The following is a 17,999-nucleotide window of genomic DNA, read 5'->3' as shown; positions in this document are numbered from 1 at the left end:
TTGGGCTTGCTGCTGTCCGCACGGGGCGTGCTTCAGATCCTCTGGCCCCCTCTCCCTGCCCGTCCCCTGCTTGTGCTCTCTCAAAAATAAATACATATTTTTTTTAAGGTAAATGCTCAATAAATCCTTGTTAAATGAGTGGGGATAAAATAGGTCAGCGTGATTTAGGAGAATGTATTCTTCACTGACTGCAGAAAAAGGCTCAAAATGGTCACCTTTGACTTCCTCCATTTGAGTGTTTCAAGTCAGTGACAAAGTAGCGATCGCTCTCCTCCCCTATTCTCTGTGCTCACCCCTCCCCCCCACACCCACTCACCCACTTGGGGCTTCTGTAAAAGCTCTGGGCTGGGAACAGGATGTTTACTTCTTTGTGTATCTGTGTTAACTGGCAGCACTAGCATATGCTAAGTGTCTGGAGATTTCTGGAACAATCAGCCTGGAGGGCACCAGGGACCCTAGGAACAGCACATCAAGAGGAATGGCTGGGCTGAGCCAGGTCTGGAAACAAGCAAGTTGGCGGGGGAGGGAGAGGCCTTCAGCTGGGGGGGAAGGAACTGGGAGTGATCTGGGGGTATAAGACTGTTCTCTTAATTGTCTGCTTAGTGTGTCTTCTCCCCTGGGGAGACTACTTTAATGGACCCGAGATCCAAATCCTGCATTTCTTCAACATCTCCTGCAGCAAAGAGCATTGTCTTAGGCCAACGCCCCGTTCTTTTAATACAGATCATCTCCTGCATCTCTGCAAAAGATCCGCCCTCCAAAATAGGGTCTGTTCCAAATGCACGACAGTGGTCCCAGTGCATGGTATCAATCCATCGTGACAGGAGGCGTTTTAAGGTGGTCCTTCGAACCTTCCGCTGCACTAAACAAGGGTAACCTTGTGAATGTCCATATGCAGGCTGGGGGCTGGGGGCAGAAGGGCGCTCCGGGGTTGCACACGCGGAGCCATTCCAACCCCCTGCGGGTAGGGGGCAGCTGCTGGACTCAGGGCACTGTCGGGGGGGTGGGGGGGGAGAGAAGGGGGGCGCTGAGCCACCTGGTCTCCGTCCAGCAGAGACTCAGGAATCAGAAGGGGCTTGAGTTACTTGCTTTTTCCTTAGCCTCCTCTCCTCCCCACGCGGGGCCTTTTCCACCTTTTCTCTTCATCCTGCCCTTTAACCGGCCCCATTCAGGAAAAATAAAGCTAGTTTGGGGTGCCCACGGGACCTGCTGACTCGCATTCCAGGCACCCATTACAGAAGTGAGTGAACCCAGGAGAACACAGTTCCTCCCCCAGAGAGAAAGAGAACACACATGCTGCTTGAAAACGGACTCTGCCGATTCACTTCCTTCCGAGCCATCTCATCCCCTTCTCCTTAAAAAGGCAGTTTCCTCGCCCATCTCAAGAACTCATTCATTCCGCCCGCGCCCCGACCAGCCAGTGATTCAGCGAGGCCGAGCCCGATCTGCACCCCCAGCTCTACCCGACGGAGGCATATACTTCGAGAACACACACCTCCCCTCCAGGAGGCAGGGGAAATTGTGCCGGAGGGTTCCGAGCACACAGAGGGCGGGGAAAGAAAGAAAGCGAGCAAACGGACCCGCCGGGGCGTCGGGCTGGGAGGACGACCAGGGCTCAGGACCCGCTTAACCCCACCCGAGGGATGGCTGGCGGCGGGGAAATCCCGCCCGCCCCGGCTCTGCCCGCCCACTCTGGGCGGGGCTGCCTCGCAGGCGGAGCGCCATTGGCCTCCTGGAAACCGTTCGGACCAATCAGCGCACGGCCGCGGCCCGCCGGCACCCTCCCCGCCACCGCGAGCGCGGGCTGCTCCGCCCGGCTCGACCCAACAGGTGAGGCTGCAGCGGGGCGCTCGGGCTGGTCACGTGGAAGCGGCGGGCGACCCGCGGGGGCGGAGGGGCCGCCCCCGCCACGCCCCCGACAAGGGAAGCTCCGCCATCTGTCTCCGGGGCTCAGCGATCCTGGACCAGATGTAGTGATCCCACGCGACACAGGGACCGTGCTGACGGATCCCAGCCGCGGAGCCATTTTCTGTGCCACCTTCCAAGACGCCGGGTCTAGGCGAGCGCTCGGCTAGCTCCCCGATGGTGGCAGACACGTGGCCGCGCCGGGGGTCTTTGTGGGGCCATGCCGGACACTTCTGTCATCATATCTTCCCTCCTGCCCCTCCGCCATTCAGTCGAGGGTGTGCGTGAGAAATCTGCCGCTTCTCACTTCTCTTTCCCATATATGTATATTTCTTTCACTCTCCATTTGTTGCCCGCAAGCTTCACGTTGCCCAGAACAATCTAACAGCACTGTATGAGTTTCTGAGCAAGTGTAACCCTGTGCACTGAGTGCGACAGAGATTTGGGGGGGGGGGGGGGGGGGGAGAACAGGGGGTCTCAATCCTCCGCCCCCAAGCTGCTTGAAGAACACATGGAATCATTCACACTCTTGTCCAAAGTGTTTAAAAATACCGACCCCTTTGCAAGACGGGAGTCCAGCCTGGGCTTAAATAACAACCAAACCTGATGCTACACCAGAGTCTTCTTTTAACACATTTGCTGAATTTAGGAGAAAAATATTTTATCCCAAGAGCTTATCTGCTCCGTAACAAACATACCAAATTAAAGTCCCAGTGAATGTATGTATGTACATACATACTTTTATTACAATGCAAGTAGAAAATCCCAGTGGCCCTCTGTAGTGCCTCTCTAACCGGATCCACCGTCCTACCAGTTTCTAAAAGCAACTCTCTCTGGGGGGCGAACACACTGTTCAGTACAGCTTTGCTCTTTAAACATGTTGCACCCATGATGCAAGGAGGTAAAATTTTTTGAGTGACCCAGGAATGTAAGCTATTTTTAACGTTTCAAGCCACAAAAGTGTGTGTTTAAAGAATTTAAGATGTAGATATAAGGGAAATCAACAACTCCTCTCTATCTGCAAAGAAAATGAATGGGTTTTATTAGCATTAACAGTATTTTGACACATAGCCTCTTGGCTGCAATGAAAAATATTTATCATCATGTTATTCAAGCTGGTAATTGCTTCTCCCTTCTCAACTTTTCCCCATATCTAAATTCAGAAAATATATATAAAATATATAAATATATAAATATATATTATATATACACACACACACACACACACACACACACACACACACACCGGTAACTAACACCAGTTTTATTGGGTGTTAGTTTTATTTTGGTATACTTTGAGAGCGATCGGAGATTTCTAACAAGGTAATCTTTTAAATATTAGAAAAAGCTTCATGCTCTACTTACAAGTAGCTTTCAAAGATACCAGTATCTTATTTCTTCTCCGTCATGGTAAATGTTTTCATTTGAGGTAGGCACCATATTGTATCCATTACCCTTGAAAATATGCCACATACTTCGGGAATTCATGTTGCTGGGATTCCTGACTGTCCCAGCAGCCTAGCGCCGAAATTTCCCTTACTGTCTGAAATCACCCACTGTTAAATGAGAGAGGTAGCGCCCTATTTGGAACCTAACTCTATTCACAGCAAAAGAAATGCTCATTATGCGCTGCCTTTCGAGTAGACATTTTGTGTCTCTGTCAATCAAGTGAATTTCCATGTTCATAGAGTGAGGACACAAAGTATTGAAAAACTACTGACACAGAAAGCAGTCTTGCAAGCGATCTTGGTCACTTCTGAAGCTCTAAATAAATGCCACTTCCTGGATTCAGAACACTAGTGGGCTGGGTTTGTTTTTTTTTCTTTTCCTTTTTAAATTCCTGGAGCACTTTTAATTCTAAGTAATGTTAGTGATTAAAAAGGGTCAACTTGGGACGCCTGGGTGGCTCAGTCGGTTAAGTGTCCAGCTTCGGCCCAGGTCATGATCTCAGTCTGTGAGTTCGAGCCCCGCGTGGGGCTCTGTGCTGACAGCTCAGAGCCCGGAGCCTGCTTCGGATTCTGTGTCTCCCTCTCTCTCTCTGTCCCTCCCCGGTTCACACTCTGTCTCTCTCTCAAACATAAATAAAAATCTTAAAAAAAAAAATTTATTTAAGGGTCAACTTATGTAATCAGAAAACCTTATATCCTACACAACACGTTTTAAACAAAAAGGTAAAACCAGCATATGCGTTTGGAATGAGGTTGTGTGGCACATTGACTTGTTTTTAATCTCAAAAAGTTTTGCTTCAAACAAAAAAATAAAACACCCAAACTAGAAAAACAGCTGTGACAGATCACTTCAAAAATCTCAAACAATACAACTTTAGCTGGGGACATGTCTTTATAAATATTAGTCTCTATTAAATGCTAAGTTTTTAATACTCATGGCTCTGTTAAAAAGGCAAAATCTAGTTTACTCCACACTTAATTCCTAATTATGGTATCTTATTTCGGTAAATATTTTTTAATATTTTAATTTAAAAAAAAATTTTTTAGGCTGATTTTTTTTAAAGGCCTGTTCAATAATGCCCTATCACTTGAAAGAGAAGTGTAATTCCTACATTTCAGCATTTTTTTAATCTAAAACAAATAGGTTGCTATTAAATATTGACTATTTTATTAACTCAGAGCATCTGGGGAAACACTTATGATTAGGTTAATTTATGTTATATTTTCCCCTCAACTTGTAAAAGATTAATCAACCATTTTATGGTCTAATTTAGGTGCCTAATTAAAAACAGAGTTCAACACATGCTGCACTGTCTTGCTAATAAATCTTGACAGCTCTGTAACATGATGGTTTGTATTTCAAATTGTTGCATATAAATGGAGATTTTTGATCTTCACCCAGCAGCTTGAAGTGAGTTGCATATTTGGTTTGAACTCCAGGACTGAGAAAGTGCAATTACTTCAAAAAGGATTATCTCCAATCAGATCGTATCTTAAATTTCCCTCAGTGAAGACAGAAGCCGTCCTTGCCACCAAGTTTTCAGAGCTAGTCTAGGAAAACAGAGGAGAAATTAGTTTCCTCGGCATTTGGGAAATCGAAGCGTAGGAAGAGTTGCTATTTTCCGCTGCTGGCTTTCAAGTCCGAGATTTCCGAAGTTACTGGGTGTTAGAATCTAATTCTAAAGAAATCTGCTCCAAGTGTTCGTTTTAACGGTCTTCTGGTTTGGTAAGTGCAAGTTTTCAGTTTTGATTTGGGGGACTGTTTTTTTGTTTTTTAATGAATAAATTCATCCCAAGAAAGTTCTGGAACATCTTACTTTAACTCTATGCCCTCCCACACACCCCCCTCCCCAGCCTTAAAAAAAAAAAACAAAAAAAAAAAAACAGGGCAAATGGAAGAGAATAAATCTACTCTGTAGGGACATCATGTTTTCTCAGCCTTTGTATTTGAGGATATTTTTGTAATTTTAATGACTCCTTTGGCTCTGTCCTGTGCAGGCATAGAAATGAAACTTCTATAGTGATAGAATTATCCTTACTCTAGTTTATAAGCCAACATGGGATGCAGCAACTCTCCTATTCTGGGGCTGATGTAAGTGAGCAGTCTACACTGAGGTCATGAGAGGTACAAGAGACAACTCAAAACTCTTCCAAAGCTAACCCAGTTCTGAACTCCTCATCTATGACCAGCCTCCTGTCCTGGTCACTTTAAGCAAGGAGGGAGCACAGCCCAGAGTGACCTCTGGATCAGAACCTCCTGGGTTGCTATACTAAGCTCTGTCACTTTCTGGCTGTGAGGCCTTGGGCCAGTCGCTTAACCTCTCTGTGCCTGTGTTTCTTGGCCTATAAGAAGTACCTACTTCACAGGACTGTAACCAGGATTAAATGTGCTAATCCTGTAAAACTTGAAACAGTGCCTGGCACACAGGGAAAACATTCAGTAAGTGTTAGCTATCAACATTATAAAACCACCCACACGCCATACTTTTTTTTTTTTTTCTAACGTGGCCACAGCATTAAAGTGTCAGATTCTTTGTACAACCAAAAATGGAAAGAAGAGTCAAGGCGGGGAAGGGGTTCTGGCGCTGTAACATCTAAGGCATAGTTCTCTTAAAAAAAAAAAAAAAATTCACGATAGTAATCACACAATATTTAGCTAACTTAATTCCCAAACTGGGGTCATTAAAATTCTTGAAAATCTACCGAGCTTAAGCCAAATCAAAAAGAGAAACTTCCTACAGAATGCACATATTTAATTTTAAATTCCAAGTTTAAACCAGTGTTCAGAGCCTCAGTGTAGGCGGTGGGTGATTTCTCCACCTGGGGGTACGTAAGGTGGCCCCGTTCTTTCTCAAACACCTTCACCACCATGGAACAGAAGGTAAAGGCGGGTTTCACCCCAAGTCTTGATAAGCCAACCCATGGGGTCCTCGAAGCACCTGTGAAGTTTGGGAGGCCTGATCAGAGCAAGAGCGAGCTGGATAATGGACTGGAAAAATAAACCCCCAAGAGTCTTAATCCCAGACTAAAACACGCAGGTCCGGAGCAGATGAACCGCACTTACTAACAATTTTTTTTTTTTTTCCTGCAGCAGCAGGTGAAGCAGCAGAAAACTCCTGATTCCTGGCGGGTGGCAAGGTCAGCTCCGTGTGTCGCCACCCTGGTAGGCTCCTTCCTACCATGATCCCTGCAGCTCGGCCTGCTACTGTCTCATTCTGCCAAGGGTAAAAGACCTACGATCAAATCCAAAGACTTAACGCAAATCTGCCCAGGCTCTGGGCTACCGGTTAGGCCACTAGCAACAGTGTGTTATCAACCGATTAAACCTATTAACGACTTGCTCAGACACAGCCAAGACCCCGGTTCCCCCACGGACCGCCACGCCTGACTCTCGGATTCAACCATCCGTGCCTCTAGCTTCTTAGTGCCTTCAAAATGTCTTCCCCTCTCTCCTATTATTCTCTGCTTCTGAGAACACGTTTTAACCAGTACGCGAACTGCAACTCTCCGGTTAATTATTATTTACACTCTTCTGCAGTCTGCGGCCTGACCGTCCGGACACAGCGGGAGATAGATACAATGGGACACACCTCTGGCGAGGAGCTAGGCTCGGCTGAGCCCAGAGAACGAACTCCGGCCAGGGCGAGGGGTGCTCCCCGGGCACCGCATTTTAGGAAAAGCGTCGTGGGACAGGCGTTTCCTCCCGGTGTGGTCTGTCTCAAGTTAAAACGGCTGCCTTCAAAATAATTAAGTCCACACATGTGCCCAGACATCCAGAATATCCTTCATCAATTAAAAAAACGAAGTAAGCAGATGGCCCTTAAAAGCCTTGAGTTTTGTCTTGTTTTTTCACAGAGACACCCACTAAGCCTGCGGCCCCGCCGGGCGCTGCTGGGGCAGCCCGGGACCGCGGCGCGGGGGGCGAGCCGCGGGGTCTGCACTTTGCTCCTCCCGCCACCCCGGTCCGCGGGGTGGCCGCCGCGGGCCCTGGGCCTCCCGGTCCCCGTCAGTCCAGCCCCTCGGTTCCGGGAGCTGGTAAGGGAAGACGACGAGGCTCCCCCGCCTCCCCCAAGTCCGGTCGCCCCGCGCCCCCCCCTCCCCCCCGGGCGCAGGTCCCGCCCGAGGCTCCCCGGCTGCTGCGCTGCCCGCTGCAGGCGCGCGGCGAGCCTTTCCAACGCGGCTTCGCTCTTTATTCCGCAGTTTTGAGTCCATCGAAAGGAACGTGGCAGGTGGAGCGCGGCCGCCTAGACACCACGCGAATCCTCCAGTGGGGATTTCCGTATCTGCCCCAGGTGCTTCTAAAACCGCCTGACTCCGCCGATTCGGCGATTTTCCAGCCGGGTCCTCCCGACCCGGCCCCTAGCTTTCGGATCTTAGAAAACGCCAGGCTGCCTCCGGCCCCCGGCGGGTTCCCCCTGAAAAGACGTTCCTGCCCTCCCGGCCCCCAGATTGCTCATCCCTGGAGGAAGAGGGCAGGTGGTGGCAGAAGCAGGAACAACAAGGCAGCCGACGGCACTGACACCCGGAGAGGCCCCCACGTGGCTGCCGGGCACGCGAGCGCACCCGCGCGCTCCTCTCCGCCCGGGGCGGGGGCAACCACAGGATCCCCACTGCGCGGATGGGAGCACTGAGGCTCAGCGCCACCAGCGAGCTGCCGGAGCCCGGACGCGAATCCAGACGTCGGACACCAGAGCCCGGCAACGGTGGGAAGCGTGACTGTCACGGCTGGCTAAACCTTGAGACTCGGGCAACTCCTGACAATAATAAAAACATTAAGGACAAAAGGGAGCGGGAGGGCAAGGCTGGGAAGAGAGGGATTTTAATCCGCGGGGTCAGCCCCCTTTTATCTTTCGCGGGGCCTGGGGGCGGGGGATGGGAGCAGGGAACGCGGGTTCGGTTCGACTCTCCCCTTTTGTTTCCCCGAAGTCCCGAGCATCTTGGGCCTGGAGGACTGCCTGCCGGCCACTCCAGAGTCACACTCGCGAGGGTTGGGGGCTCAGGACCAGAGAAGGGGTGTAGGCCGTTGGCCGGGCTCCTGGTTGGCGACCAAGTTTTTCCAAGGCCGGAGTCTGGACCCCCTGTCCATCCGCGCCTCACCGGAAGCTCGGTCAACCCAAAAGCTCACTCCAAAGACGAGTAGCTTTGGAAAGCGTTGGGCAGAGGTCGTGATTATGACCCCAAGGGCCGCACGCTGCCCCTCGGCAACCCGACCCCACAACCTGACCCGAAAAACGACATTTTTTAAAGGCCCGACCTTCGGGAAAAGTACATTTCTCAATCAACGAACCCCTCACATTCTTTGCACCCCGACGTAGTGCAGGGCCGCGGACACACGCGTCCCGGCCCGCGCTCTCCCGGCACCCAGGCCCGGGAGGCGGAAACGAGCGAGCAGCGCCGGCGGCGCCCCGGAGCCCCGGAGCCTTCAAAGCCGCGCGCCGCTCCCGCCGGCTGCAGTGCGCGCCTTTGCCCGACAGGGACCAGCACCGCTCCACGCTCCGCGCCGCCCGCCCGGCTGCCGGGCGGAGGCGCCGGGCCACCCGCCCAGCTCGCCCTCCCGAGCCCAAGCTGCCCGCCAGCCAAGCGGGTCTGGCCGTCTTCGGGTTCCAGCCAGGAGTTCGACTGTAACAAAAAAGTTTACAGACGCCGTCGGTCTGTCCCACCCCCCTCCCCATCTGGAGAGCAGAAACCGCTCTGGAAGTTGGTCTAGGGTGGAGACCGTGACCGGCTAGGCGCAGAACGTCCCGGCGCTCCGGGAGGAAAAATAAAATACGAGTAGATCTGGATTGGTCGCTTTGGGAAACGGCCACAGTTAAGAGGGTCCAGTCGCTGACCACCCCCCTTTGATTAATTCTAGGGGCACCGCAGGCCACGGAGCTGCCAGACCTCCTCGGGAAGTTTCTATGGGTTGTGGCGAGTGGAGCCCCGAGCACCCGGTACCATGCCGGGGCGGGATTCCGGGCGCCGCCGCTGTATTCCTCTGTCTGCCCCACCCCGCCCCCCGGGGGTCGGAGGCTGTACCCCTGTCACTTCCCCGGCACATGCCACGTCTCCGTCCTCTGCGGGTCTGGATCGCGGCTGCCGCCCCTGCCCTTGGCCCTGCTGGGGAAACTCACCGGTACCAGGCGAGGCCCTTGTCGTAGCTGCGGTCGAAGAAGTGGGGCTCGGCGCCCACGGCGCGCACGTCGGGGTGCACGCGCAGGAACTCGAGCAGCGCCCGCGTGCCGCCCTTCTTCACGCCGATGATGATGGCCTGCGGCAGCTGCTTGCTCCCGGACCCACTGAAGAAGCTGGAGATGGGGCTGGGGGAGTCCGGCATCTCGGGACTCTGCTCCTCCTGGCTCGCGGCGCCCTCGGCCGGGGTGGCCGGCGCCGCCTGGAACGGCAGCCTGGGGGTAGTCCCGTCGGGACCCGGAGCCGGGGCCGGCGGGGCGTGGGCGGCACGGGACCCCGAGCCCAGCAGCAGCAGCCCGGGCGCGGCGGCGCACGAGCCGGCGCACGAGTACAGGAACATGTAGAGCCAGATGCAGAGCATGGCGAAGAGCAGCGCGAGCTTCCTCCTCACCGGTGGCGGGGACGGCGGCGGCTGCGGCAGGAGCCGGCCGGGGACATCGAGGCAGGATCGGCCGCCGCTCAGGCGCTGCCCCATGCGCAGCCTGGGGGCGCGGCGAGGTACATGGCTCAGCACATGGCGCGGGGCCCGCCGGAGCTGTGAGCGCGGAGGGGGTTCCCTGGCCCGCAGGACGCCCGGGCGGGTCGGTTTATTGCCCCCGCGCGCCCGCGGCCGCCGCCGCCGCCGCCGCCGCCGCTGCCGCTCTTCCCCAGGTGGCGGCGGCAGCTGTAGCGGTGGCGGCTTTTGACATGTTGCCCGAGAGGAGCTTCAACTGGAACGAAAGTCGGGGTGGCGGCAACTGCTGGCCCGAAGGGTGCTCCTGCTCGGGCAAGAGGACGCCGCGCCCCGGCTCCCCGGCCACTCCAGACGGTGCGCACGGCCGCTCGCCGGGGCTGCCTTCTCGCGGTCCTGCCCACTGAGCCTCGGGAGCGGCCCCGGCACTTCCCCGCGGAGGCTGCGAAGAACTGCGCAGGAAGAGAGCCCGAGACCGAGGTGGGGTGGGCGGGCCCAGCCTTCCGGACTGACGGCTCCGTCCACCTACCAGAAACCCGGAGCGCTCTGCAAATACAGGCGCTCCGCTGAGCGTTCGGCAGCCAACCGGCTCCCGGAACGTGGGGGTGTGGAAAGGGTTTGGGGCGGTGGAGAGAGGTCGGAGGTTGCTATTGGCTGCGGGGCAAGGGGCGGGCTCAGGGGGGCGGAGCCAGGAGCTGGTGACAGGAGCAGATGGTCGGAAGGATGCTGGATCGGCTGAGGGTTGGGAGAGGTCCGACCCCGCCAAGCGGTGCGGTCGTGCGCTCCGGCTCCCGCGCGCCTTTGCTCCCTCGCTGCCCTGGAGCCAGCCTTGGCGTGTAGTTGCCCTCGAGTCCCGACCCAGATGTCTTGCTGGCGGGCCCGAGGGGTGTGTGTGTGTGTGTGTGTGTGTGTGTGTGTGTGTGTGTTGTGCGGTAGGAAGGGGGTTGGAGGCGCGAGAGTCAGGCCAGAGATGCCTGCAGCCCCCCCCAAAGCGACCATCCCACGCCGGGGACCCGGAACAGGCACCGGTGTCGGAAGTTTAAGTGGAAAGTTTGTAAAAGGCTGTCAACTTTTTTAAAAAAGTTTTTCCTTCCTTTTTTTTTTTTTTTTTTTTTTTTTTGCCAGGAGTTGCTCTCTTTCGGGCTGCGAGCTAACTGAGATCGGTGTAAACTGTCCTCAAGAAAAATCTTCCCTCTGCTCCCTAACTGGCAGGAAAGGTCGGGGGAGCGAAGGAAGAAAATTAACTGTGAGGTAGAGTCTGGTGAAAGGCTTCGTGGTCGAAAAGGGAGTGTGAACGTCACGTGCAGAAAGTTTTGTCCGGATCTGAGTTTGTGGGAGGACCGTGGGTTTAAGAAAACGTTCTCTCTTTCCCCCTCTCCCTGAATAAACGTTAAGGCCAGCTTTCCATGCGCCTTCATCTAGGAGGCGGTTTGGTCTGCTGACCTGTTACACTAATTATCAGGTGTTGTTTTCTCAACTTGGAGCAAATCGATCGCTGAGCTGCTCTTTATTTAAGCCCAAACCCAGTGGAAGCCGCTCCCCCCAGCAGCTCTCTTGTGCAAAGGGACCCTCGGGGCGCGGGAGCGGAGCTGTAAACCCTCGCTGCGGAAGCGAGGGCGAGGGGGGCCCAGCGCTGCCGCATTCTCGCCCCGGCGGCTGGAGTTCGGAAGCTCGGGATGTTCAAGTTCATCCCGGTCGTGTTCGGAAAGCTTTCAGTGCCTGCACACGCGGCTCCGGCGGGGCCAGCGGGCCTCCAACGCCCGGCTTCGCGCCTTTCCGGGACAGAACGTTCCTTCCGATTCCCACCCCAGCGCGGCCCCCGGGGCTGAGTGTCGCCCCCCGGGGTGACTCACCCGGAGCCGCCGCCCACGCTGCATTTCAGTGTCGGCGCAAACCTGCACTGCACAACTGACCTCCCTCCGCCCTGCTCGTCACCAGACACCAGACTTCGGCCGCCAGCCCCGCGCACTCTCGCTCCCGGAGTAAATGTCCCCAAGCGCCCCGAGTCCCCGCAGCCCCACTCCGGCTCCGGTTCCCGAGTGTCGGGAGCACACGGAAAACAACGACAACAACAAACAGACAAAGACACAGCCTGGCCTTAGCACCTCCGGCTCGAAAATGCGCCAGAGGGAGGCGGCGGTGACCTAGAGGCCGCCACGGGACCCACGCGCCCCAGCTGTGCCCCGGGCCACCTCTTTGTAACTAACTACCTTGAGCCCAAGACATTTTCGCACAAAACTGCCAGGGGGGGAGGGGGCGACGGGGGGGGGGGGGGAGTGTAATTTAGGTAGAGGATTTCCCTGCCTCTTTTTTTGGTTCGCAGGGAGGATTTCTTTCCAACTTTTCTTTTCCCCTGTCGCTGGGATGCTGTATTCTTCAGAAGTGACTTGTTGGCCTCATTTTAAATTTAATTAATCATTAATGTCTTTTTAACTCTTAAAACACGAGAATGCTCTTCTGAGCATCAGACCGACGGTTTATTTTGGAAATGCAAGAAGGAAAGGGTATCTCCAAAGGATGTGTCTTTCATGAATTCCTACTATTGGGGGGTAGGAGCTAGGGGGTTGTGGAGTCGAAGATTTAGGGGAGAGAGCGGTAGTGCTCTGGCGAATTGTACCTCCCGGTGTGGCTAACTTCAGGCCTGGTTGGGTGCGAATCTTACAGCTTGTAAGTGTGCGTATGTTTTTAAGGATTTTCCTAATAAAAATGGTCTGTGTCCTGAGGGTTAGAGAAGTCGAGTGTAACAGAAAACAAGTAGGGAATTACAAATCAAGTCGCCGGATATATGGAGGGCTTTTTTTTTTTTTTTTCCGGGGGTGAAGAGGGGGAGGGAGTGGAAGCAAAAACGTGGGCATCGGAAATTGCCCCGGGCGTTCCGCAGAGCTGAGCACCCCAGAGCCCGGTCGCCGCCCGCCTCCTCCCGGCGCGCCTTCAATCCGCCCCAGAACAATGGGGGAGTTCTCGCTGCTCCCGGCGCCCAGGGGTTTCTGCCGCCCGAGGTCGGCGGGTCATCTGCGGCCTGTGCAGCGCCGGGGCTGGGCTGTGAGGCGGCGGCGGAGCAGCTGGCCCCTTGGCCCTTCCGTCCACTTGGCTGGTGGGTCCGCCGGGCTCGGAACGCGCCCCGCCAAGTCCCCACGCCTGGGCTGCCGCTACAGGGTCCGCCTTTGGCCAACGCCGTCCCTCCCCCATCCTCCCCTACTGCGGACGCGGAACCCCAGTGTCACCCCGCACAGAGCTGGTGGCGAAGCTGACCGTGAACCCAGTTTGAACCCTGTCCTTAAACATTGCTCAGCAGTGCCGGGTCCCCCCACCCCCGAGCCGGGCCGGCCGCTAAAGCGCCGCCCCAAAACTGGAGAAAGGTTTACTTTTGGTGAGAGGATGCAAAATGTTTGCATTCGGAAATCCTAGAAAGGAGCCGGTTCCATTTGAGTAACCCTGTGAGGTTCATGTGGTATTTTGGTTGGTTGGTTTGGGATTACCTAATGGGGTGCTCACCTGGGACGGCGGGGGGGGGGGGGTTGTTCTAAACTGGCAGCAAAGGGACAGGGCCGCCTTAGGGAGCCAGTCCCTTTTCCTCTTCCCCCGGGTCCGGCCGACGACCCGCCCTGCGACCCAGTCGGGTCATTCCCTGGCCCTAGAATTCCCCATCTGTAAAAGAGGGGACTTGAGCCCAAAGATCCCCGCGGTACTTTCCGCCTGAAGTTTCTCCGATTCTGGCCTCGGGAAGGGAGGCGCCCGCAGCTGCTCGAGCCCGCTGCCAGCTCGGCCTCGTGACCCTCGGCCTCCCGGGTCGGTGCCCCAGCGCTGCTCCCAGCGGGGCCGTCACCGGAACCCGGGCCCTCCTCCGCTCTCCGGAGCCCCCGTCCCACCCCCGCACCCCAGCTAGGAGGCCTCCCGGGGCTTTGCAGCTGCAAGCTCGCTCCCCCTCCTCCCCGCGCGGCCGCCGGCGGGGGCCGCGCCTCCGATGCCCGCCCGCCAGGGGGCGCTCCGACAGCTGCGGGTGGCGGGAGGCGGGGATCGCTGGCTGCCGAGCGGACAGGGAAGGGGACTTCCCACCCCCAGTTGGGCTCCTGCGGCGCCTCCCGGCGCACCCCGGAGTCCTTGTGGCCTCCCAACTCTCCCGCGTGGTCTAGATGGCCGCATCATCCCCATGTCCCCCCGGGGGTGGAGGGCGCCGCTCTCGGGGGGGGGGGGGGGGGGGGGAGGGGGGCACCTGCCCCGCCGCGCGGGGGCGGGGGGGGGGGAGCCGCTGGCCAGGCGGAGGCGGGGCTCGAAATTCCCGGTGAGGCGGCTGGAGGGCTTCCCCAGGGCAAGGAAGCGCTTCCCACCGCTGCGCTCCCCCTGCACCCAAGGGAGCGCACGTGCAGGCCCAGTGTGGGTAGGACCCGCCGGCCCACGCAGGGGTGCGCGGTCAGCTCCGCGGGGCAGGAAGGGCCCTCTGCAAATCACAGGAGGCAGGTGACTGCTCTGATCTTACAGATAAAAGAAGCTTGATGCCCAGACTGGTTCGGTGACTTGTATCCGGAGGCCTCAAGGCTGTGCTCTGATTCCACTTCGCACCTTGCCCAGAGCCCGTTAGTTTCCTTGCCCTCCGCCAAACTGGGGTGTGGGGGGGCAGGGAATGGTGGGGAGACCGAGGGAGAGGTACTTACGCCAAGGTCCCTCTTGGCTGGGCCATCAAAGGCTGGCTGCGTCCCTTCCTGGAAGTCATGGGGAAGTCCTCTCCACACTGTCGCCAGGCCCTGGCATGGCCGTCCCCTTCACCTCTTCAGACCTGGCCATTACTAGTGCTCAGGCAGCGCTCCTTTCCTGTGTGTCCTCTGCTCCTCCAGCATCTCTGGAAGTTACCTAGTCCTTTTATTACCCAGTCTCGGAATGTGCCCTGTCTTTCCTGCCAGGGCCCCAAATGGGATACACCAGACCTGGGCTCCTGTTCCTAAACTGGTTGCCAACCCAGTTGGCTTGTGTGGCTTTGAGTAAGTTACACAATCCTCTGAGCCCCAGTAACATTGTCTGTCATTGTGCTCCTGCCCAGCAAATGCCTTCGGCCCTTCTCTTCCTCCATTTGTACCCTGCGGGCAACGGAACCCTCCAAGGCCAATCCTGTCTTCCACCTTCCTGGCTAGAGCCCAGGGTGCTGGAGGAAATCATGCCACAGAGGTGACAGGACCTAACTAATTGTCCCTCCGCAAACCTACTATGGTCTCATTAACGCTCCTGCAACTCCCATAAGTGTCTCCAGGAGGCCCCCTTTGCCAAGTGACAGTCTTTCTCTGAGCTTCTTTGAGAACATAGATGCTAACAGAGGATCGTCTACACCTTCTCACCACCAAACCTCCACACTAACACCCACCCCAATCCCCCTTCTTCCCTCTTGTCACAATGGAGGAAGCCGGCAGGCAGCCCAGCACAGAGGGACCCCATCACTGCTCTGGAACTCGTCATTCCTGGGTCAAGGATGTCTCTTTCCCATCTCCCCCAACTCATCAGCTCCTCATGTGGTGGACACTGATGGGACCCCCTCCATGACTGCAGAGAACTGTACACAGCAGCTTGCTGGGCTGAATGGCCTACTCCTTCCCAGGGTGGCCCCATCCAGTGACCCGTGCAGAGGTAGAGGTCTGGCCATCCCAGCAACCGCCCCCTGCCCCCCAGCCACCTCTGGAGGGCTAGCCCAGCCCTGGAGCTTCCTGTGGGGCAGGCAAAGCAGGTTGGGCCTGCATCACAGCTGAACTTGTCACTTTGCCCAGGCCTGCTCCCCCAGTTTCCTTCTCCATCTCATGGTTTGTGAGTTCAAGCCCCACATCGGGCTCCAATCAGCTCGGAACCTGCTTGGGATTCCCTCTCTCTCTCTCTCTCTCTCAATAAATGAATGAACAAAAAAAGATTTTAATAAAATAAAACTAAGGAATTATTGAAGTAATAAATATATATCTTTATCCCTGGGACTATGGTTTCCTAAAAGATACCTCTAAAGTTAAGAAAATAAAATATGTGCATTTGGAATCATTTTTTTAAATTTTTTTGTTTTATTTTATTTATTTTTGAGAGAGAGAGACAGCATGAACAGGGGAGGGGCAGAGAGAGAGGGAGACACAGAATCGGAAACAGGCTTCAGGCTCCGAGCTGTCAGCACAGAGCCCGACGCGGGGCTGGAACTCACAGACCGCGAGATCGTGACCTGAGCCGAAGTCGGACGCTGAACCGACTGAGCCACCCAGGCGCCCCTGGAATCATTTTTTGAAAGTATGCCCTTTATTTATAGAGACAATATTTATTCACTTCCTGCTCTGAAACATGGGTAAACTGGCACACTTCTACTGTTTTCACCCCTGTAACTATAAAAAAATTAACTATTGTATACTTTATTTTACTTTATCAAGGTTGATAATATTGACACTTTTTTTTTTAAGTTTATTCATTTTGAGAGAGAGAGAGAGAGTGGGGGAAGGACAGAGAGAGAAGGAGAGAATCCCAAGCAGGCTCCAAGCTGTCCGCGCAGAGCCCAGTTTGGGGTTCGAATCCACGAACTGTGACATTATGACCTGAGCTGAAGTCTGATGCTTAACTGACTGAGCCATCCAGGCACCCTTGCTTTTATTTTTATGTGATTCAACAGAGCCAAGAAATCTGAGAGCTTCATTTCTGGTACCTATTTTTAGTTGATTGGGATTCATGGAATAAATGGCCATTGTGGATGCTGTTTGAAAGCATTCAAGGATGCTGTGCCTTCGACACCTTGAGAATGTCTGCCTATTGCCTTTTTAGACTTGAGGAAAATTTTGGCTGGGTATAAAATTCTTTCAGTTACACGTTTCTTTGTTTGTTTTCCACTTAGAATATTATAGCTGTTCTGCTTTCTCCTGGCATAGGGTTTTGCTAGGTCATTCTTGGATGGCATCCATTCTGCACTTCAACATCTCCTGAGTACTCTACCTCAATCACTGTCTATGTTTTATTCAACGCCTCTACTTTTTTAAAAACTGTTTATCGGCATACCTTCATTGTCTAGTTTTTCTCCCTGAGCTCGTGCTCCTCAAGGATATCAGCTGATAATAGGTAGCCGGAGAAGGATGAGTTTACAGGATGTTTATGAGGGAGTGCCCTTGGGACCACAGAAGGAAGGGGGTGAAGGAAGCAGGCTTGGGCAGAGGTTGAGAAGTCCTGTTGTGCTGCAGGCACAACATCCTTTGCTGACCCCACAGGAAACTCTGGAGCTCAGATTGCCCTCCAGAGATATCTGAGACTGGCCGGGATGACCAGACTTCTGCCCCTTCAGAAGGAAAGCTGGCTTACCTAAAAACATCCAATCTCTTCTTTGACCCCATTTATTTTTCAGAAGAATTGCATTAGTAATTTTTCTCTTGTAATTTCTTGAGAGGTCAGGGAATGATTATTCTGACTCCTCACTTTTCTTTTAAATGAATCGGCTTTATTTTTTAGAGCAGTTTTGGGTCGATGGAAAAGTTGAACGGAAAATACAGACCTCCCATTTATCTCCTCAAGCACCGTTTCCACCCATATTTCTGCCCAATATTAATATCTTGTGTTAATGCAGTACAGTGGTTACCACTGATGAGCCAATATGGGCATTATTATTATGTAAAGTCCATAGTTTACATTAGGGTATAACACGCTTTGTGTTACACACTCGGTAAGTTTTCAGAAATGCGTGTCACCATTATAGCCACACAGAAAATTTCATTGCCCTAAACACATCCATCTACTTGTCCCTCTCTCCTCTCAAGCTCCTGGTAATCACTGATCTTTTTGCTGTCTCCATTTTTGCCTTTTCCAGAATATCATATAGTTGGATTTCAGAATATCATATAGCGTTGCTGTTTTACATTCGATTCTTTCACTTAGCAATGTGCATTTAAGATTTCTCCATGTCTTTTCATGGCTTCATAGCTCATTTCTTTTTTTTTTTTAATTTTTTTTCAACGTTTATTTATTTTTGGGACAGAGAGAGACAGAGCATGGACGGGGGAGGGGCAGAGAGAGAGGGAGACACAGAATCGGAA

At 54.2% G+C, this 17,999-nt stretch overlaps 1 protein-coding gene across 1 annotated transcript in view; it reads right to left on the bottom strand.

Moving 5' to 3' along the window:
• The window catches only part of LOC125151923 (heparan sulfate glucosamine 3-O-sulfotransferase 3B1), a 39,932-nt gene extending 29,492 nt beyond the window's left edge, over positions 1 to 10,440 (bottom strand). The window contains exon 1 of the mRNA XM_047833460.1: positions 9,467 to 10,440. Coding sequence (XP_047689416.1) covers positions 9,467 to 9,999 — 533 coding nt within the window. The 5' untranslated portion in view covers positions 10,000 to 10,440. The remainder of the gene's footprint in view (positions 1 to 9,466) is intronic.
• Positions 10,441 to 17,999: the final 7,559 nt, after the last annotated feature.

This window comes from Prionailurus viverrinus, chromosome E1, assembly GCF_022837055.1.
Source record: "Prionailurus viverrinus isolate Anna chromosome E1, UM_Priviv_1.0, whole genome shotgun sequence".
Lineage (NCBI taxonomy): Eukaryota > Metazoa > Chordata > Mammalia > Carnivora > Felidae > Prionailurus > Prionailurus viverrinus.
This window is presented reverse-complemented; position numbering and strand designations above follow the sequence as displayed.